At 38.7% G+C, this 22,217-nt stretch overlaps 1 protein-coding gene and 1 pseudogene across 3 annotated transcripts in view; both read right to left on the reverse strand.

Moving 5' to 3' along the window:
• Nucleotides 1-4,814: 4,814 nt before the first annotated feature.
• LOC114608215 lies at nucleotides 4,815-5,363 on the reverse strand (annotated as a pseudogene).
• A 6,741-nt stretch (nucleotides 5,364-12,104) lies between these two features.
• The window catches only part of Lrrk2 (leucine rich repeat kinase 2), a 138,483-nt gene continuing 128,370 nt past the window's right edge, over nucleotides 12,105-22,217 (reverse strand). For 2 of the 3 annotated variants that reach the window (XM_028752156.1, XM_028752155.1), the window contains 5 exons: nucleotides 21,702-21,886; nucleotides 17,158-17,310; nucleotides 15,952-16,160; nucleotides 13,364-13,435; nucleotides 12,105-12,650 (listed from right to left, as the gene is read on the reverse strand). In XM_028752156.1, the coding sequence (XP_028607989.1) occupies nucleotides 12,529-12,650; nucleotides 13,364-13,435; nucleotides 15,952-16,160; nucleotides 17,158-17,310; nucleotides 21,702-21,886 (741 nt within the window). In that variant the 3' untranslated portion in view covers nucleotides 12,105-12,528. Of the gene's footprint in view, nucleotides 12,651-13,363; nucleotides 13,436-15,951; nucleotides 16,161-17,157; nucleotides 17,311-21,701; nucleotides 21,887-22,217 lie in introns of those variants that run through there. The other variant, XM_028752157.1, reaches the window with a different exon arrangement.

A 22,217-nucleotide genomic window follows, 5' to 3' on the forward strand; every position in this document is an offset into this window, starting at 1 on the left:
GGTATCATAAGCATAGCTTCCCTATCATTTCTAGAAGACACAACCATATAGCAGTCTTCCTGGTCCTTAAGCTCTTCAAAGCATTTAATTCTTTCTTCCATTATGCTCCTTGTATTAATTTTCTTAAGTAGTGATCAATAGGGAAGAGTCCAGGTTATTGTGAGCTGTGCCATCCCTGGGAAGTGGTCTTGGATTCTCTAAGAAAGAATGATGAAGAAGAAGCAAGCCAGTAAGCAGCACCCCTCCATGGCCTGTGCATCAACTCCTGCCTCCAGGTTCCAGCCCTTGTGAGTTCCTGTCCTGACTTCCTTTGGTGATGAACATCAATGTGGAAGTGTAAGCTGAATAAACCCTTTCCTCCCCAACTTGCATTTTGGTCATGATGCTTTGTTGCAAAACAGAAACACTAAGACATTCCCTGATCTTTTGGTGTGAGGTTATGTTACAGTCGTATTGACTAGGCCTAGGCACCTCAGGATCAATTGCTTTCTGCTTTTTTTTCTTTCTTTTTGTTTTTTTTTGCCAGCTGTGGCTTTCTGTAATGGTCCTCAGCTGTTACAAATAAGGGTTGAAATCTACATTAATTGGTGAATGTAAAGATAAATATTTAGAATGCAGATAGGAATGGCACTCACTTACTGAAGTTGTACTAGTAGGTTCTCCTCTAAGGTCCAAGTCACCCCTAGTCCCAGGTAGTTGGTTAGGTATCCAGAAGTAGAATTTCCCTCCTGTGGTGTGGGCCTTGAGTCAATCAAATAGCTATTGGTTACTGACCATATACATGCTACTACGTCTACATAGAGGGCTAAACTAGCATGTAAGATGTGTTTTCTGATGCAAGCTCAGAAGTTTAGGACAGTGTGACTGGGGTTTGCCTAACTAGTTTCGATAAGGAAACAGGCTAGTTCTAAGGACTGGGGAGTATGCTGGGCCTCCATGCAAGTTGTAAAACCCAGACTGGGCCTGAAGGTTGGGTATGATACCGGCAGGATCCTACTCAGTGTCTTTTGACATATAGGGTTCTAATGACTAATTAAAACATATTATTTCCTTACATTTTTCTGTAGTATAAAATTGTGCCCCCAAATCTTAGCATTACAAATATAATTTTTCTATTTACATTACCTTTAAAATATAATGTTATTTGAAGTAATAAGTTATAGACCAACTTATATGGAGACAGAAACTAAAATCACCTGAAAAACCATTTTCTTTAATATAAAGTCAATATTCCTCCAAAGGGGGGGGGGGTAAACTGTAGCCTTCCAGCAGCCAGTGGGTGGGCTTGGGAGATAATTTTTCTGTAATTGACTCAATAATTATCTTTGTGGAAACAAGTATGTATAAAGTAATTTAGAGAAGCTACATATAATGTGATTGAGTTGTCTGGAATGTATAATAATTTAATTACAGTATTGGTAGCAGGTGTGTTTACCTTTGAACTATATGTATATATAAAGGCATCCTATTGTAAGTGGCTACAGCTGTTATTTATCTTTGACATAAAATACTTCTTGCTAAACAGTTTGTTAAATGTCAACGAGACGCCCAGCTTTACTCAAGCACAGAGGCACAGAACATTGAAATGTGATCTCATTTATTTTATGATTCACTACTTCAAGAAGAAAGAACTTTCTAGAAATTTATACAAGACTTTTGATGTAAATGTTCATATATAAAGCCTTGTGACATGAGTATAGGGCTAATGTAGACAGACACAGTGGACAGGAAATAAATGGAAGCTTATTGAAGGGTGAGGACACGTAAAAGAAGAGTCACGATCACATGTGTGATATATGTGATCTACATAAAGAAAAGCTGATTGTCTTGTGCTAAAGCAATTTCCATTCAGTGATCTTCAATAGTGATGTTGCTCTCATCTGCTGTTTACCTCCAACAATTAAAAGCAAAATGAAACAACAAAAACAAAATGCTTTTTATCTCTCTGCTGTAGGAAAATGTACCCTACTCAGAATAAAGTAGACATATTGGGGATGTAGCTCACCTAGCTGAGTGCTTCTTAGCTAGCAAACATCAGGTCCTATATGTGATGACAAGCACCACACAAAACCGTGGATGAACATACTTGTAATACAGACTGAGGAGGTGGAAGAGGAGTATCAGAAGTTGACTGTTATCCTTGGCTATATAGTGAGTTCAAGGCCACCGTGGGCTATATGAGCAAAGTTATCTGGAGTAGTCTATATAGGAGCTCTTTGCCACACCCTCTTATATATTATTGGGGGTAGGGGAATGATGAGACAAAGTCAACAGTCAACAGAAACTGTCATTCAATGGGAGTAAGTCAGTGGGAAGCTAATAAAACAGTACAGCACAGGGGAACACAGACTGTCTCAAGAACATTACAGACTGAGCATAAAGCAGCCTTGGGACTGATAAGCATAGCCCCTGCGATGGGAAGAGTTGGGTTCTCAGCTTCTGAAGCCATAGTTCCTACAACGCCCTGCCCCCAGGCCATTGCTGTCCCTACCAAGCATGCTCTTGGTTTAATGAAGGAACTGTGTTTCTTCCAAATAGCAAAGCCTCTGAGAAAATAACAAGAGATCCTGATTCCAGCCTGTAACTGGCTCTACCAAGCCTGTCTCTGGATTTGGACAAGGAAATATCTTCTCTCTCCATACATCAGGGCCTAAGAGAAATCTTTGGTTCAGCTCAGCCTTCATCAGACATGCCTGAGAAAAATTACATTTTATAGCCAAGTGAATCAAGATAAAAAATTGAGGCAAGGAAATTGGCGTGGTTTTTTTTTTTTAAGTGAACTAACCAAGGAAATGGGCTCTTGTCAAGTTCTTGTTTGGAGATTGATTTAAGGGTTATTTATACAAAAAAAAAATAGGTGATGGAAAACTGGGGAGAACTTTCTCGAAAGGCAGAGTTTGTGACCAGATGCTGCACACCTGATCCTAATGTCCAGTTATGAAGATGTTTTAGTTGTATGGATCCGAACACAGTGTCATTACTTCCTTTGGCTATTCTTCTGGGTGGTTATTTTGCCCATATACATATGCAGTTCCTGACATGTTACACAAAGACTGAAAGGCAAATGTCAGAGGTAAAATAGAGAGTATGGTGGTTTGTATAAAAATATCCCCCATAGGTCCATAGGGAGTGGCACTATTAGAAGGTGTGGCATTGTTGGAGTAGGTATGGCTCTGTAGGAGGAAGTGTATCTCTAGGGGCCGTGCTTTGCAGTCTCAGATGCTCTAGCCAGGCCTACTGTGGTTTCTCTTTCTGTTGTCTGCAGATTTAGACGTAGAACTGTCAGCTACCTCTCTATCATCATGTGTGTTTGTATGCCACCATGCTCCCCCCAGTATGATGATAATGGGCTAAACCTCTGAAACTGTAACCCAATCCCAATTAAATGTTTTCTTTTAATTAGTGTTGCTGTGGTCATGGTGTCTCCTTACAGTAGTAGAAACCTTAGTTAAGACAGAAGCTGACACTACTAGGAGTTGGGTATTTTACTAGGCTGCACTATTTTCTTTTTAAAGGTAACCCCATGTTAATTTATTAGCACTTTTAAAACATTACACAAAACACATTCAAGAAGCAAGTAACTACAATTCAAGCCCTTGCACGACAATCCAAATTTATTGAACTATGGATACGAATTTATACAAAATTGAACCAGTTAAATTAGGGCTTCTAGTTTACATTTGGCCACCTCAATGTCGTCGTAACATCAGGTTAGTAAATTAAAATACTGTGGTTGCCTTTTGAATGGACAACCTTTATACTCAAACATGAATGCATACGCATCAACAGGGCACTATTAAATAAAGCAACAGTAGTTACGGCAAATTAGGCCTCGTGACCAATTACGCATGATTAAAAGTACTTCCCACACTCTCATCCACAGTACTCGTCCACCATTTAACATCTCAGCCAGAATGCTCCATATGAGAAACAACCACTAACAGGCAAAGACACTAACCCTGTCTATTTGTTATTGGAGATGCATGTACGCATGAACAAGCAAGGGAGGCACAGTGCGAATCTACAGCTGCAGAACCCTGAATATGATTTACAAAATTATTAAATCATTAAAAAATACGTCTGAAAACATACACTTCTTGTTGTAGACTTCCCACTGTACACACAACTATAAACATCGTTCCCTATGTAAACAAAAAAGGAAACAAATTAGGAGATTGGAAAATTCTGGACATTTCCTTCCCAACAGATATCAAAGGCAATGTCTTTAAATCTAAGACATTATACTTGAAGGACTATCGTACTTTAATGACAAGATCACTGTCTCCACAGGTTTTTGAAAAATCAAAAAAAAAAGCCTACATAGCTGTATTATATAGATGCTTATTTATATAATACAATGGTAATGACCTTGAGTTAACAAAAAAATACAATAAGCTACGAGTATCACGGATGCAAAGTTATCTGGAGTAGTCTATGTAGGAGCCCATTGGACTTTCTGCTATTATGCTTTTGGGATTTATATTATTCTACTGTCCAGTACAAAGTATGGGGTGTGTTAAAGTATACAGTATACCACTTTTATATGGGTACGTGAAGAATGTCTCTTAGCAGTAATACTGGATATAGCCTCTATTTTTACAAGCTGCATACTCTAGAACTACTATATAAATCAAAATCTCTAGAGATACTGGAAAGTGATTAGAATGTGCAAACTAATAGAGTAGCTTTCACTTCTCTCTTACAGGGTACCACCACAGGAAAGTCCATTTAAGATATTGGTAGATCTAACAACATTGCAACGTTGGCACTTTGAATCTTCAGACATAGCTCAGGGCTACAATGCATTCAGTGCATTAAAGCAGCTGACATAATGATTTTTTTTTTCTGTACCTATCTAGGCACTAGATTTTTCTGGTTTTTTTCCCCTATAATCTACTGTACTAGGTCATAAAAGATTTCCGTAACATTTATTTTGGATTTTGCAGAGGATTCTAAGAATGCACAGTTATTCCATTGCCTTACTAGGTTTTGAACTTACTCCGTTCCTACAACTCTTTCATCTTCCAAGTTACGTTTATTTTCAGCCTAAGTCATTGGAACTTCAATGGTATCTTTAACCCAAAGAATCTGTTCTCTCAGTCTTTAAATGTGTACTGTGCTGTGATGAACTGAACCAAAGCAAAGCCTTGTACAAATCTCCCATAGTTGTAAATTGTTCTGTTCCTGCAGTTTCCAAGATTTCAAGCGTACACTGTTGCACATCTACCTCAACGTGCTTTCTATAAGAACCTCCTATCATACAATCATATTTTTTCAACAGAAATTCCTTGAACAAACTGTACAGTCAAAGCCAACTCCCCAGCATTTTCTAAGTCAAAAATGACTAGCTTATATTCATTCATGCATTTAGTACCTCTTGCGCTGTCACTAGGTCCCACCATCACCCTTGCCCTGTTTTCCCTCCTTTTCTGGTCACTGCTCCCAATGCCTTGATCAGTCTTTGCTGCTGCTGCTATTGCTGCTGCTATTGCTGCTGCTATTGCTGCTGCTGCTGCTGCCACAGCCACAGCCTCTGCCATTACCACCACAGCCATCACCAGTAAAACTCAGGCTGATTCTCATACCTGACTCCTGGGCCATGATTTTGCTTGGAGGAATTTGACTTTGGGATTCTAGGTTAGGAAAGTGATAGAATGCTTTAAGCATGACTTAATGGGCCATACTAGGGGGAACATGGAAGCCAGTGGTGCTTTGGATGATTTGAACCATTAAAACCAAGTGATTTTACAAAAGAAAAAATTTTAGTATGTAGTCTATAGACAGCTCCTGTATGTTTTGGTGAAGAATGTGGCTGTTTTTTGCCCTTGTCTGAAGAGTTTGCCAGAAGCTAAATTGAAGAGTTTTGCATTAGTTGCATTGGCAGAGAAAATTTCAGAGCAGCTTAGTATTGACTTTGTTGTACAGTTATTAGTGTTCAGTCTTATAAAGATCTAAAATGAAAGGAGAAAGCTTATCAAAAAAAAGCTACAAAATGTACAGTTAAGTCAGGAAGTCTAATGGAGCTATGTCCTGTGTTCAGGAAGATAAATAGGTTAAATATCTTGATGTTAAATGGAATAAAGGGAGTGGTGATCTCATGGCAAGACCCCACTCAGCTAAGCTTTCAACTTGTGAAAAGGAATTAAATCAAAACCAAGAGCTTCTCTGGTGGCATTTGCCTTTAATCCAAGTACTCAGAAAGCAGAAGCAAGTGGATTTTAGAGTTCAAAGCCAGACTGATCTACAGAGCAAGTTCCAGAACAGACAAGCTCAAGCCATGAAGGAAACCATGGAAACAAGAAAGCTGGTGAAGGTGTCATTGAATGAGGAGGGAAGCATCTTCTAGCCCCAGCAAGCAGCAGAACTTGGCAGCTTCAGCATGTGGTTTTGGCTTTAGAATCAAGGATAGAAGAAAGGGCCTATGGAATCTCCCTCAGCAACTAAGGAAAGCCAATGATACCAGGGATGTGTCAGGGATGTCCCTGCATGGAGACCTAGAGAGGACACTGTGTGAAGCTGTAAAGGTGAAGCCTGGATGACCTTGGAGACCCCAAAATGTTGGAGATGCAAGAGCCATAGCATCCCCACCAAGGAGAGCTGTTGTTAGGAAGTGGAGCCAGCCCAAAAGAAAGAACTGTGCTCAGTCGATACAGCTGAAAGAGTTTAGAAATCTGAAGAGAGCTTTGACATCAGACATGGAGTTGCAGAGTTTGAAGTTTTACTAGACAGTATTCAGTCTTGTTTTGGTCCAGTATTTCCTCACCTCCTTTCTACCCCTTTAAAATGGTAATATCTTGTATGATTGTATGCTGGGCATATGTGATCTGCTTTTGTATTTTGATTTTACAGGCTATTATAGTTACAAGATTCCATGAGTCTCAGAAGAGACTTTGAGCTTTACACTTCTAAACAGAGGCAATAACTGTGTGATAGATTGTGGGGACTTTTGAAGTTGGAGTAACTGCATTGTGCACTATGATGTTGCTATAAGCCTGTGGGGGCCAGGGAGTGGAATGTGGTGGTTTCAATAAAAATAACTCCAATAGATCCATAGGGTATGGCACTATTGGGAGGTGTGACCTTGTTGGAATAGGTGTGACTTTGTTGGAGTAAGTGCATCACTAGAGGGTGGGCTTAAGGTCTTAGATTCTCAATCTACTCTCAGTATAGCAGCCTCCTCCTTCTGCCTGCAGATCAAGATATAGAACTATCAACTTCCTCTCCAGCACCATGTCTGTCTGTGTGCCATCATCCTTCCCCTCAAGATGATTATAGACTAAACCTTATAACTTCAAGCCATCCGCAATTAAATATTTTTCTTTATAAGATACCTTAACTCAGATATAGAATCAGCATAAAATATGGTCTCAACACTTGACACTGCCATCTCTGTTTGTACTCTTCCTTCCAAACATACTACTCTTGACAGTCTACAGTTAGGAAAAAGCTTAACCAGCTCTTTGCATGACTTAATCCAGTTGGATAAGCCCCTGAATAATCGCTACAGGACATAGACCAAGGTCTTTCCAATTCATAGTTTCGTTTTCTCCCTCACACACTCTCTCTCAATTTTTCTTCCTTCCTTCCTTCCTTTCATCCTTCCCTCCCTCCTTCCTTCTTTCCTTTCTGCTTTGATCTTAAAGTAAAGCTGAAGGTAATTTTAGTATATTGAATTGCTACCATGTATGTTTAATAAATAACAATAGAAAATGCTTTGAATTAACTTGCAGGGTATATATTGCAATCAAATTGTATTAAATGGATAAAAATCTTTTATCATTTTCATAAAGTTCTAGGTTCCTTTTATGTTTTTAACAGGGAAGATAAACTTAGTATCTGATATATCCTTTCTTCCTAACATGTTCTCCAAGTTCACTAGCCTTATAATTTATTTTACATAAATGTGTCTTTCATCTTTACTCAACTGTTTCTCACACACTAGAATCAAGTTGTCAAGGAATGGGAAATTGTCACAAATGTCAGTATTTGGCAGTATACATTTTTAAAAGATGTATGCTCCAGAGGCAGTGCATATGGGTGTGTGCGACCTCATTGTGGAGAATATTGTTTGTTCATCCCTAGAGTCTCTGCCTGAGGCCAGCTTTGATTTTTATAGCTTTTTCCAGGATCCACCCAATTTATTACACTCTTCTACTTTCATATATAAATGTGGGCCACACTGTTTTATGGTGTTAGAGTGCACAGATTCAATGACCATCAGTTGAAGTAACTTATATGGGGTACTGTGTAGAGTTTAGGTTTCTGGCTCAAGTATCATGGCATAGCGGATTATCACTGAAGCAAAGCCACTGAGTTCAGGTGATGATATTCTTTCTTCCTCCTCACTCTTTACACCAAGTCTTTGGCACCCAGAGTCTCTCTGGGTAAGGTGGGGCATCTAAGACAGAGAATAACACACCAGGAAGCTCACCTTTGTTCCCATGTCTGCTTAGGACTCTGGGTTCACACAGCAAGCCCTTGGCTTTGAGGCCTCCTGCCTACAGTTCAAAGCTGAAGAGTACGTACAATTTAGTGCCTTGAAAGAACAGAAGAACGAAAAGTAGCATCTTCAAGACACCCGCATCTCACATTGTTACAGTCGCAGTGGCTAGACAAAGGGAGAACAAGGTTTCCACTCCTTCTGAATTGGAAAATGTGAAATCTTATTGTATTGCTTCTGTCTCCAGGCAAACCATTTGTTCTTGTATTCACTCTTACAATACGCATGGCAGGGGCAGAAGAAAAAGACTGAGAACATCTTGGAAATAGGATAATGGGGAAAGATGTCCCTCGATCTGGATCATCAAAGTCCTTGCTAGTGGTGGAGAAAGAATTTTCAGCACAAGTAACAACTGCTTGAGGTCACTCTCATCCCCACAAATCCTACAGTTTTGTAGGACTCTAACAAGAAACCCCATTCACAGGAAAAGGATCCGGACTAATATCCCTTCTGGTTTTAGTCAGATCATAATTTCTTTTACAGCATCTCTTGAGCTGCTTTATCTCTCTCTCTCTCTTGTCAAAAAATAAAAAAGAGAAAAAAGGAACTTCCTTGAGAGTCACTAAAAGGGAAGAGTTGGTGAATGTTTAAGCAATTTATTGCTTCCTGTCCGTTGAGTTGGTGGTCACACTTGGTTACATCTTTCCTTCCCTCCTCCCCCTGGGGAAGCACAAATCCCCACCTTCATATACCTTTTGGGTATATCTTCTGAGTGTTCCTTTCTCATCTACATACTTAAGCCTGAATTAAAACATCATTAATACACTCCCAAGTGTACCATTATAGCATCTATGCCTGAAATTCATTTCAGTATTGAAGCCATGAATCCTCATTTCTTTGGCTTGAGTTGAAGTCCTTAAAAATCTGGAAGAACTCAGGCTAGTGGTGTCAACACTGTGGAACTGTCATCATCCTCCTTCACCCCTGACAAAGTGATAGGTACATAAAAAAGCTAAGTGCTAACTCTCGCTTTAGTATCTGAACATTTGTACACTCATTTTGCCTGTAGAGAAGTCTACCATCTTTCTTATTACTTGTGTTTAACATTGATTAGATTAGCCTTTCTGATGAAAATTAATTGACTTTGTGTGTGTGCGTGTGTGTGTGTGTGTGTGCATGTATGTGTATATAAGTATGTATGTGTGTATAGGTTTGTGTATGTATGTGTATAAGTGTGTATAAGTATGTGTGTGTGTATAAGTTTGTGTATGTATCTGTATAAGTGTGTATAAGTATGCATGTATGTGTAGGTATGTATGTGTGTATATATATGTGTGTATGTATGTGTGTATGTATGTGTACGTGTTGGGTGGCAATCCTCAGGTAAATTCACAATTCTGTTATATGAGGCAGGATTGCTCCATGGCCTGGAGCTTATTGAGTAGGCTAGACTGGGAACTGAGTGAGAGCCAGGGCCCCATCTGCCTCCCCAGCATCAGTGCTGACATCAGAAGCATGTGACACTGTTCAGCATTCTTTATGTCAGATCTGGGTTTCCTAAGGAACTCAGGTCTTCCTGCTTGCAAGGCAAACACTCCTATTTCCCCAGTCACAGACTTTTGGCTATAAAGTAGTTTATACACAGTCAGTATAATGTTGGCCAAAATTAGATTCAGACAGATTCTTTTTCATCTTTTCTAATTCAAATTTTCTTCATAAAAAATTTTTCTGAAAGTTAGATAAGTTGTTTAATGATCTTTTTTTAATGTTTTTATAACGATTAGCAGTTTTCTTTAATGTCTACACTGGTCCCTGGAAAAATATTATCTTTTAGTATTTGAGCAACTATTTGTATTACAGAAAATGGAATTACAGTGGCTCCTTACATTCCCCAGAACAAGCTCTGCTTTTTCCTACATGCATTACCCACATATAGCTGAATGCAAGGCTCCAGAAGAGACAGTGCTACTTCTCACCATCAAGTCTCAGTCTATTTCCTGATTTCATGTTTGTACATAATTATTTCATGTTCTTTTACATATTTTTGCACCTACCTGGTTAAAATACTGCACACACAGAGAAACAATGAGAGAAATTATCACAAGATAGGCTCATGATGAATAAATTCATCATGACTGAATTTGTGTTGTTAATTATGTAATGAAGTTAGTATGTGTCTCAATTAGTCTTTCTATTGCTGTGACAAAACACTCTGACCAAACATCAAGTTGGGAAAGAAAGGGTCCATTTGGCTTTCACTTCCAGATCATAGTCCATCATTAGAGGAAGTTAGGACAGGAATTCTAACAGGAATAGAACCTGGAGGCAGGAGCTAATGTAGAGGCCATGGAGGTGTATTAGTTACTGGCCTGGCTTCACTAGCCTTTCTTACAGAACACAGATACCCAAGGAAGATACCACCCAAAATGAGTTGAGCCCTTCTCCATCGACCACTAATTGAGACAATGCCTTACAGCTAGATCTCCTGGAGACATCTCCTCAACTGAGGTTCCTTCCTCTCTGAAGACTTTGAGTCAAGTCAACACATAAAACCAGCCAGTAGAGTATGTGGCTACGAAAAGTGGAAATTCTTTCCAGGTTAAGAATTTGATTAACCTTAACAGAATGCATTTTAAATTATTCATAGCTAAAAGACTGGCCAGTTCCTTTTGTTATCTTACAGTGGGGATTAACTTGAACTGATGAGTGCTGATGAGCCAAGGCCTCTCCACAAGCATCTTTTCTAAGGTGGGAATGCTTCTCAAGTCATTACATATATACTAATACTCCAGGTAGGAAGTCATCTCATCAGAATGAGTCTAATTATTTAAACGACTATCTGAGTGATTTTTACTCTGCTGCACTAAAATCCCTTATTCAGGAAACTGATGAATAAGCCCTATGTCTGTCTCTGTGGTTTGGTGGAATTCTGTAATTCTGATAGGAAGATTTTATACATGTAGATATGTATATACATATATACATTTCTATATGCAGGGTTACAAATTTATGGAAAATATAAGTAGATGCATTAGGACAAAAATCAAGTAGAAAGCAAGTAGCTGGAGGTGTATCTTACTACCAAGAACCACAACAGCACATGGGGCCAGAGCCAACAAGATGCTCAGCAAATTAAGGCGGTGCTGAGCCTGAGAGTTTGAGTCCAATCTCTGGCATCCACGTGGTGGAAGGAGACAGCCAAATCTTGCAAGTGGTCTTGACCTCCATTTGTATGCATGACACACACATACACACTATCACACACATAAATGAAAATAAAGACATAAGTACAAAGGAAAGAAATGTACCACATGAAGAAAATGAGCACCATGATTATATAAATTTTAGGGCATCCACATTTAAAGGTGGAGTAGAAATAGACTGTCATTCTCAGACATGAGGCCTCCATGTTTGAGCTACTTGCTACTTGCAAGCAGTTTTCATTGAGTTTCCTATTGGGTCTTGGAAACAAGGCCTTTGCTCACAAACTGTGTTATGTTTGCTCAGCAATTTTAATGGAATTGTCTTTTAAATGAAATTGTGTTAGCTGCAGTTTGCATCAGCACCCAAGGTAATTCCTGACCTAACAAAAATCTTAATTAGTGAAAATATGACCATTTACATTTATGATGATAATTCACTTGAAAACAAGATATGAAACATGGAAAGTTGCCCAAATATTTTTATTTTAATCTGCAGAGTCCATAGATAACCAAGCAATATCTGTGTCTTAATCAACAAGTTAAAATAGACTTTATCTTCACAATGCATAGCAAAACAAACATTTTTTATTAATTTTAGCATAAATACTGAAATTGAGTGCCTTGTAGACTTCTTTTGCTTATCCCTTCAAATTAGTTGAGGAGTATAGAAAATATAGTACTAAATTAAATAGTTTTTAAAACATATTTGCTGATAAATATTTTACATATATTAAGTTAAACGTAAAACATACACATTCCTTCATATACAATATGAGTTTTATAAAGAATAGGCATACTCTTTTCAATGTAAACATTTAAAAATATATTTTAAAAAGAAGAGCATGTTTTGTAAAATAGTGGCGAGGATGTCTTTCTGATGTCTTTCTATTCAACAGATGTTTTCCTCATTTTATCAGCTAATTCTGTTCTTACTTCAATGTGTTTTTCTAAATTTTGCACTTCGTGTGGAAGATTGAGGTCCCAAATAGACAAACAAGATTGTATCTCTGTAAGAAGAAGACGAATTATATTTCAACAATCCACTATGAAACATTTTTATTTATTTACATTATGTTCTGAACAAATGTATACACATACATTTAGCCTAAACAGCATACTAAGTTATTGCTATAATAAAACAAGTTCCCCTTTGGAAATGTTAATTGGACATTAAGAAGCTCCAAAATTTCAAGAAGAGCATTTTATAACCTAGCAGTTCATTTACTGAAAGAAATAGGATTATTTTAAATATTGTTCAATACTGGAAATCATAGAGATAACCCTATGAAAATAATTTGTGAAAATATTACAATTAATTTAAATTTGATTGAGTTACTAAAATTTAATATTGAAAATGTCTGTGTTATTTACATTTTAAAGAGTGAATTGAAATTGTTGATGGAAACCAATGAAATGAGATGACTCGGCAGCTAAAGTCAGAAGATCTGAGTCTGAACTCTGGGTACCACGAGGTGGAAGAATTGAGCCAACTCTTTCATGTTGTTCTCTGACATTCACACATGCACTGTAACATGCATACACCCAAACATCTAGTAAACATAGGCACACACACACACACACACACACACACAAGCAATAAGATTTTATGAAGATATTGCTGAGTGTAGAATGTATTACACAAGCCATCAGCCTACAATGCACAGTGTGCTGCCCCATCATGCCACGTGGTTTTCAACACAGAGCATGATGTTAATGTTACCTTTTTGTTCTTGGGTACCCTCTGTACTCTTCCTCTTGTATCCCAAAACCAGCATGACATTTTTAAGGCTTCCTTTACCAAAATGAAACATAAAAAATATTCTGTTAAAATAAAATGCACTAAATTCAACTTTAAAAAATTCAACTATCCACATCTTAAACACAAATATACTGGACCTGAGTTACCACTGCTACTTTATTTTTAGATTTCTTTATTTATTTATTTATTTAATGTATATGAATACCATAGCTCTCTTCAGACACACCGGAAAAGGGCATCGGATCCCATTACAGATGGTTGTGAGCCACCATGTGGTTGCTGGGAATTGAACTCAAGTCCTCTGGAAGAACAGAAAGTGCTCTTAACTGCTGAGAGATGTCTCCAGCTTGACACTGCTACTTTTTAGGACACTCTTCAGTTATATAAAACCCTCTTCAACAGATCAGCAGTTTTTAAAGAAAACCTAGGCTAATTATAAGAATGTGAGACAACTCTTTAACCTTTGTTACATAATGGTTTGATATGTACACTTAATTCCTCCCCAGAGTTAGAACATTAGAGGAGAAGAAGCCCAGGAAAGTGCACTAGTCAAACAGAGGCATAAACACGAGGCACCTGGAAAGCAAGGTGGGCAGATACACTGAGAGCCTATAATATCACGTCTCTCTTGTGTCATTTGCTAATTTATTTGACAATTATCCATCGACAGTGTGGCGTATACTGGGTCTTTGGCAGGGTCCTAACAATATGATATGGATGAAAACATGCAGGCCCTCCTAATCTACATGGAATTTATGCTCTAATAAAGATCTAGTCATTAAAGGGGGGAAATCAAAACTGCCCAATGTCATGTCAGTGATGGCACTCAAAAAGCTAAAGAAGGACCTCAGCTTCATCACCGCCCAGCTTCTGTGAGGTATAACACATGAGCTACTGCATCAAACAGCAAGATGAGACAGATTAATGTGACTAATTAAGAAAAAGAGCCACATGTGCAAATACTTTGGGCAGAACAGAGCCCTGCTGGAGACTCCACCTTCCTGAGTCAGAACTAATAAGAAAAGTGCCCAGCCATGGGGACAGACAGGTACCTGAAACACTAGCAGAGAGTAACTCACCTTGGCTTTAAGATCACTCACAACTCACTGCACTGATGATGACCAACCACTTAGACCCCAACGTGCATACCAACCAAAGGTGAGAATTTAACACAGTTGGTAGATAGTGGCTGTGGATACCTCTCTCCCTGGGTGTTTAACACGTCTACAACAGTTTAAAATCCCAGACACACCTAATTCAAGCTCATGCATGCAGCTCAGATATCCAGAGCTGAAAAGTCCATGCCAGGTACGGGAAACTCCTTTCAGTGCTAAATTTATTCCTCTTAGGACAAGTGCTTCCCTTCCCATGTGTCAAAGTTTCACAAACCTGCTTTTGGGATGCTACACCCTTTTGAAATATTTTATCATTAGGTTTGCACACATGGGGCAATTACTGTTTTCTAAATAGAATTATTCACCCAAAGAAGATACTGAAAAACTCCTTTGTGGAAAACATAGTCCACACCGTGCCCTGATTAATTCACATTTAAATGGAAAAAAATTAACAATAACTAAGCTTGGATAAAACTTAGAAGTTAGCAAAGCCTGTGGACTGGGGAGTTCATTGTGCATTGCTCTAAGAATGTAAATTTATTTAAAGAATAAAACCCAAGCAGGAAGCTGGCAAGGCTGTGAAACTTACAGTAAGCTCAAAATAAACATTCATTCGACTTATTTGATGAAAAGTGAAATGTACACAGTACATGCTTTCTCTTTGGCCTTAGATACAGTGAAAAGAGCTCTTAAGCGCTAAATTGGTCACATCTGAGATTGTCCACCTCTCTGATAAAACCAAGAGCATCTATCTATCCCTTCCAGTGTTAACTGACCCTGCTCAGAGGTTAGTTAGCCTTGTGTTGGCTTCATCATGTGACCCTTGAAAGCACTAAAATGGCATCAGAGATTCTCCTTAAAGCTCTTCTCCGGCATAGGTGGGAGAGGAGATCCTTGGTCCCGTGAAGGCTGGATGCCCCAGTGTGGGGGAATTCGAGGGTAGGTGGGTGGGAGTGGGTGGGGGCACATCCTCATAGAAGGAGGAGGAGGAGGGGTGGGATAGAGGGTTCCTAGAGGGGGTATGGAAGAAAGGGATAACACCTGAAATGTAATTAAAATATCCAATAAAAACAAATAATACCTAAAAAAAAATTACTTGGAGCAATTTTGAGGGCTCTCTCTACTCAACAACGCAAACGGGAGAGCGCAGTGCTGGGAGTGGAGATTCTGAGCAGGCAAAAGAGCTCAGGGCTGCATTTCTAGAGCTCTCACCCAGGAAGCAGGGAGTTTTATGGTGATGAAGCTGTTTTTGATTATCAATGCTCCTTGTAAGTGACCCTTCACCCACATTCCTGATAGTGCCCACATTAACAAAACAAAACAAAAATAAAAACAACAAAACAAACAAACAAACAAACAAAAAACCTTATTTAAAAAAAAAGATATTTTTGTCATCATAAAATGTATGGATTTATCTAAAGGAAAGAAACTTGCCTAATTGTGCTGTGGCCATGGCTCTCACAGAATCACAGAAATTGTGAATGGTGCGGATAACGCGCCGAGTAGAAAGATCCAGAAGTAAGATGTGGCCTCCTCCAGTTCCGATCCAGAGGGCCGTGTTCTTCTGCAGGCAGAGCGCCTTCACCCTCCCAGAGTAGGACACCTTATGTTTCGAGTCCTTGTTTATTTTTACCATCACCTCCCTGGAACCATAAAGAATGTCTTTATTCACAGTTCTATCGGCACTTAAGAGACGTGATACATTTACCTGCGCATGTACAGCTTACTAACATCTTAAACCATGAAGGTGTCAAGCCAGTCGTCTAGGAATTCTGAACACAGGTTCCCTGGCTTTAGTTACCAAAAATCACAGGAATTATAAAGTTATAATTCTTTATTTAAAAACAGCACAATTCCACGAAACTTCCACACATCCTCCCTCCAACTTTAAATGACTCGTATTTATGTAATGTAAAGTCTGTATAAATAGCTTTTATACCGTATTGCTTAGAGGTTGATGGCAGGAACTGTGCCTGCACATACATATTCGGTAAACATGCAAGCATCAGGGTTCTGCACTGGAAGGAAAACCTGGGCAACAGAAGGGTGGCTTTAAGCTCTGAATAGGATTAAAGCCTACAGAGCAACATTGTTTAACACAAAAAGCCAGGAAGCACATTCCTTTTCCTGAAACACAAGTTCTCAATGATATGGACTACTGCAATAAACTCTCAACTTAGGAAATCCTCAAGTGAACAAGATAGATATTCAATTTTTTGTAATGAATGTTATAACTTGTAAAAATTTACTATAAATATAATGAAACTTCCCAGTTTTAATATAAAGGAATTTGTTTCAATGCTCTCTGTGAAATCCAAAAATTACAAAAGAAAAACAAGTCACTTATATTCAGAGATAGATGGATAGATAGATAGATAGATAGATAGATAGATAGATATAGGTGATATAGACATAGATGATATAGGCATAGATTAAATATATAGATATAGGTGATATAGATATAATATACGTGTAAGAAATATATAGAATGTGTTAACAAAGAACTAACTTTCTCCAAAAAAAAAATTAATTAAAAAATTAATTTCCCTAGAAGACAGGAATAAAGAAAAGGAAGCCCCAGTTCCTTTCTCTGTGGACCCTGACATATAAAACCAGAGGTAAAGTAACCAGTGCACTTACTTTAAGAAGTGCACACAGTCTATTAATTCACAGAGCTTTTCCGTTTTCTTGTCCCACACCTCTACAACAGGGCTGTTTTTCTTGGCAATATAGAGAGCTGTGTCTACTGCCACCGCTATGATGTTAGAATCGCTGAAAGCTGCATAAGAAAACCTAGGGGAGGAGAAAGGTAGGAAAAATATTCAGAAAGTTAATGCTATTTTCATAATTAAACAAGTTGTGATACTGTAATTATAACATATTTTTCCCTCAACCATGTTGAATGAATTGGCTACTTAATTCGTTTTGGTTAACTGGTTTTGACTGTATATGACCATAGAATAACCAGTAAAACCCATGTTCAATTCTGGGTCGATTTTGCAGTTTAAGTCTATCTGATTCTGTATGGAATTTTATACCACCTCTTAGATTCTAAAAGGAATATAGTGCCTGTAAATTTTAGACATTTCAACAGAATCCTTGTTGTCATGAGTGTTGGGAAAACTGAGAATTAGCTACTTGTACCTAGAATTAAAAAGATGTGGAAATAAATTACAGCGGCAATGTCTCCAAACATAAAAGAAGCCCATAGCTTTGTAAATGTAAGTCAATCAAGTATGAAAAAAAGCAAACCTTCCACATAGATTCAAATGAGTACAAGGTTTACAGTGCTTGAGAATTTAGACAATAGTTATTTATTCTCTTTGAAAACAGAAGAAAATAGAAAGCATTTTCAAACATTGGTCTTCTGTGTCTTATTAGACATAGGTGCCATATATAGCTCACAAACATATTAGAGACTGTAGGCTCTGTCTGCATGGTAAGCTCCAGGCTCACTTTTGAGGTTTCACCTAAATGTCAGCCTCTCTGGAATTCTTCCCTGATCTCTGGGAGAGAACAGGCCAGCTGTTTCCTTCCCCCTAATTGCACAGCTGCAATCTCTCATTGTACTATTAAACATAAAGTCTCACTTATTAGTGTGTCCCCCATACTAGACTGTCATATAACTTCCTACAATCAAAGGCCACACCTTTCCTATATGCTCATAGTTCAAAACAGCATTATCATACACAGTTAAGTGTCCCTGCCGTGCTAGACCATTTGTTCACTGAGTGGAAAGAAGGATGGATCAGCAAAGAATGAACTAGCAAGGTGAGTGGACATCTGGAAAGAAGTGAGAAACTTCAATTTTGGGATTGACTTGGACAGACTATATAAAAATGTCATGGGAAGTGAAAGCCATCAATATTTCTTATAATAGGCAGGGTTTTTTCCTCCATTTTTGTGTTCTTTGAGGAAGATAAAAATATCACCTCCTGTCAGAGAGCCATTGTTTTCAGCAATTTTGCTGAGGTGTTTGCTGTGTCTAGTATAAAGACTTCCATGAGGATGAACATGTACACAGGGTTTTAGAACTACAAGACAGTTTTGTGTGTTCTCTTGCTTAGTCTTTAACCTTAAAATTACATCCCTACAGGCATAATTCAGTGATAGAGAAGTCTATTACTAGCATTCACAGGGCACCATGTTCTGTCCTAGCATAATACATGCACATAAATTTAAAAAAAAAGATGAATCTCAATGCCTAGAAATGCAAAGGAGCATCTTACTAATGGTAAATAAATTGCCCCAGGCCATGTGACTGACATGTGGCAGAATCAAAACACAGAACAAGTCTCATAGGCTCTAAAATCAGACATCTTTCAGTACTAGATATGTCTTCCAGTCACTGAATGCAGCACTAACTCTAAAGGTGCCGGTGATATGATGCTATCCCTGGTCAGTGCTCTGACCTCTGTGTGTGGAAGAGGAGAGCACAGCAGTAAATACACTCATAATAATGCATCTGTTTCCCCGTGTCTTATGTGATGTGATTCTTTATCTCTCTAGGAAAATGAACCCCTGGGTTAGGCTGATCTTCATGGCTCTTTCCTAGTAACCATCCACACAAGGTACCAATACATACCCATGGTGCCATCAAATGCCCTGTATCAAATGGATGTCTCTGCTTCTAAAATATTTAAGGATTGTATACGTCTATAAAAAGTGAAAATTACAGAAAGAAGGAGGCTATCCAAATACCTACACATGCTAGTAAACATGTTTGTAATTCAGCAAAAATACTGCTCATCTATACTGACTTGTACTATACTAAGTATATCTTAATCCTGATTATGTTTTAGAATCATCTAACACCATACTAAAATACAGCATTGAAACTAAAGCCGGAATCCTCTTAGTTGTCTGGATATCACGGCATGAAGCATGGCCTCGGCATGTGACTGACTGAGATACCTAGCAACTTTTGATCACAGCTCATGGAGATCCACTGAGAACAATGGAATTAAGATATCATATTAAAAAGTAACAGGGTAACTACTGTGAAGAAAAGGCCTGGAACAGTGAAAGCACAAACAGAAGCCAGGAAACTTCCCTGGATGGAAGGAGAGCTGGACACACAGGAGGCAGCTTTTGGACTGAAGCAGACAGAGCAAGAGCTCAGCAGGGGTGCAGACAGAGGGCAAGCATGCAGTATGCTGGGGATAAGCTAGGGATGTGATCTTTGAAAATGGAGATGACTTCAGTTTAGTCAAAGCACAGGGACAGGAGTAAAATTTTTATCCAGACAGTTGAGCCAAACTAAAGGATGAATGTAGCACATAGGGAGAGTTGGAAGACTTCTGGCTTGCATTCTCAAGAGCTCTGTTTCCAATGTGGAGACAGACTGGAGAACAAATGTACATCCAGATGCTGAGAACTAGATAGAAACCACCTACTATTGCCACAACCATAGACATCTTGGGCCACGGTAGCAGCAGAGAGGTTCAAGGGTTTGAGAAACAGTTGGGAAATCCAAATCATTATGAGAGCAAAGGACAATGCTGTCAAGGGTTATCCCTAGTTTCAACGCTGAAGAACCAGACAGACACACAACTGGCAACCCCTTCCCCTCCCCTGGAAGAGAGATTTGTGACCAAGAACTGGTAGCTGTCAGGTCACAGTTTATGTACTTGAGAGCTCATCAGGTACTAAGCGTTATGTTAACATCCTTACACTAATCTTATTTAACCTTCTAAACATCCCTTTGGGGTGAAAAGTAGGACAATATTTGGCTGACAGTAAAATGGATACTGATAGCTTATTATCCAAGTTAATAAAACCAATACACAGCAAAGCCAATATCTGACTTGCTTTTGCTTTTGCCTCCAGCTACACGCCTGATACTGAGGAGAATAGAAAGAAAAAGTAGATTTGGTTAAAACCAATTAAGATGGAACCCATTCACTGGAGGCTACCGGACAACTCAGAGGAAATCAGCTGTAGACAATGACTAATGTACCAAAGAACCCACCAATAGCACATGGCTCAGTGGGTAGGGGCCAGGACCCACGGACCCCTCACTAATTCAGGGGATGGGGCCGGCCAATCTTGGGTAGGCCTACTATAGGCAATCACAGCTTCTATGAGGTTGTGACTATATTGAGCTGTTTTGTCTTGCTTAGACGTCAGCATTTCAGTTAAGACCGCTGAGGCATAAATGTCTTGTTTAGGACTGAACGCTCAACTGTTGGTTATTCTCAGAACCCTGTGGTTGCACAGATGATCCTGGTTAAACTCAGAGAGACACAGACACAGACACAGACACAGACACAGACACAGACACAGACACAGACACAGACACAGACACAGACACAGACACAGACACAGACAGATACAGAGAAACGTAGACACAGACACACAGAGAAACATAGACACAGACACAGAGAGACACAGAGAGAGTTGAATATTCTATAGAAAATTGTAGGGAAGCAGAAATTATTTAGGGATAGCAGGGAAACTTGAGATCATGCAGTAACAGTAATCAGAATGTCCTTTATACATGTATAAAATTATCAAAGCACAGATGAAAAAACAAAAGATTTTGAAAATTTGAGCTACATACTAGTTCAAGGCCTATATATTGTCATTCTTGTCTGAAACTGGTGTCACTAACTTGGTCGTAATTTTGATAACCAATTATTAAATCTAGAAATTATCATCCTTAAAATCTGTTTTGTTATAATTGATACTTAAGATAATTGTAAATAACTGAATACATAAAAAACCACAGCTTCAGTTAACTAGACATTATTGCCTCTTAATTACAAATTTCTGGTTTGGGGCTGGAGAGATGGCTCAGCAGTTAGGAGCACTGACTGCTGTTCCAAAGGTCCTGAGTTCAATCCCCAGCAACCACATGATGGCACACAACCATCTATAATAGGATCTCATGGCTCTCTTTTGGTGTATCTGAAGACAGCTACAATGTACTCATATAAATAAAATAAATAAATCTTTTAAAACTTTTCTAATTTTGCCAATAATTAAGTAATATTTTAATGCTACTGTGATGGCTAGAACTTGCTAAATTTTCTGTTTAGGTTATTTCATCTTTTAAGAGACATATGTTGCATTTCAAATACTACTTAGTATCAGTGTGGTCTGTGAGTAGTTTATTAACATAATTCTAAAGAGAAAAACATGAGTAGATGGTAAATTGGCTATATAGAACGAAAATAGCTTACAGCTGGTTGGTTCTTGTCTCGATGAGTTTCTGAATGGTGAAATCATTGGAAAAGGAGAAGACCTTTGTGCCACACCCTCCCCATGTGATGTGCCTTTCAGATGAATTCAGGGACTCACTCAGGCACATCAGGGGCGTGCTCACATCGCCTATGTGCAGTGTCTTCAAGGGGGCAGCTCCTTTACACTGCAGAGAGTAAGAGACCAGGCAGGCTATGTGTGCAATGCGATACTGGGTAACATTTCACTTTACAGAAGTGCTTTCTACTTCAAATGACATTGAATTGAGACACACTTTTCAAAATTTCTACCACGACAGGGTTTAGTTAAACTGGCATTCAGGTTGTAACTTTACCATCAAACCCTTCCCTGTGTAAAGACCATTCAGGAAACATCCTATTCATCAGAGCTGCTTCTAGTTCTCTCTTTTTTCCCCATTAATTGATTAATTAATTAATTTTACTTCCTGATTGGAGCTTCCCCTCTCTTCTCTCCTCCCAGTCCTTCCGTCTCTCCTC

Source organism: Grammomys surdaster, unplaced genomic scaffold (assembly GCF_004785775.1).
Source record: "Grammomys surdaster isolate TR1022 unplaced genomic scaffold, NIH_TR_1.0 125878, whole genome shotgun sequence".
Taxonomy (NCBI): Eukaryota; Metazoa; Chordata; class Mammalia; order Rodentia; family Muridae; genus Grammomys; species Grammomys surdaster.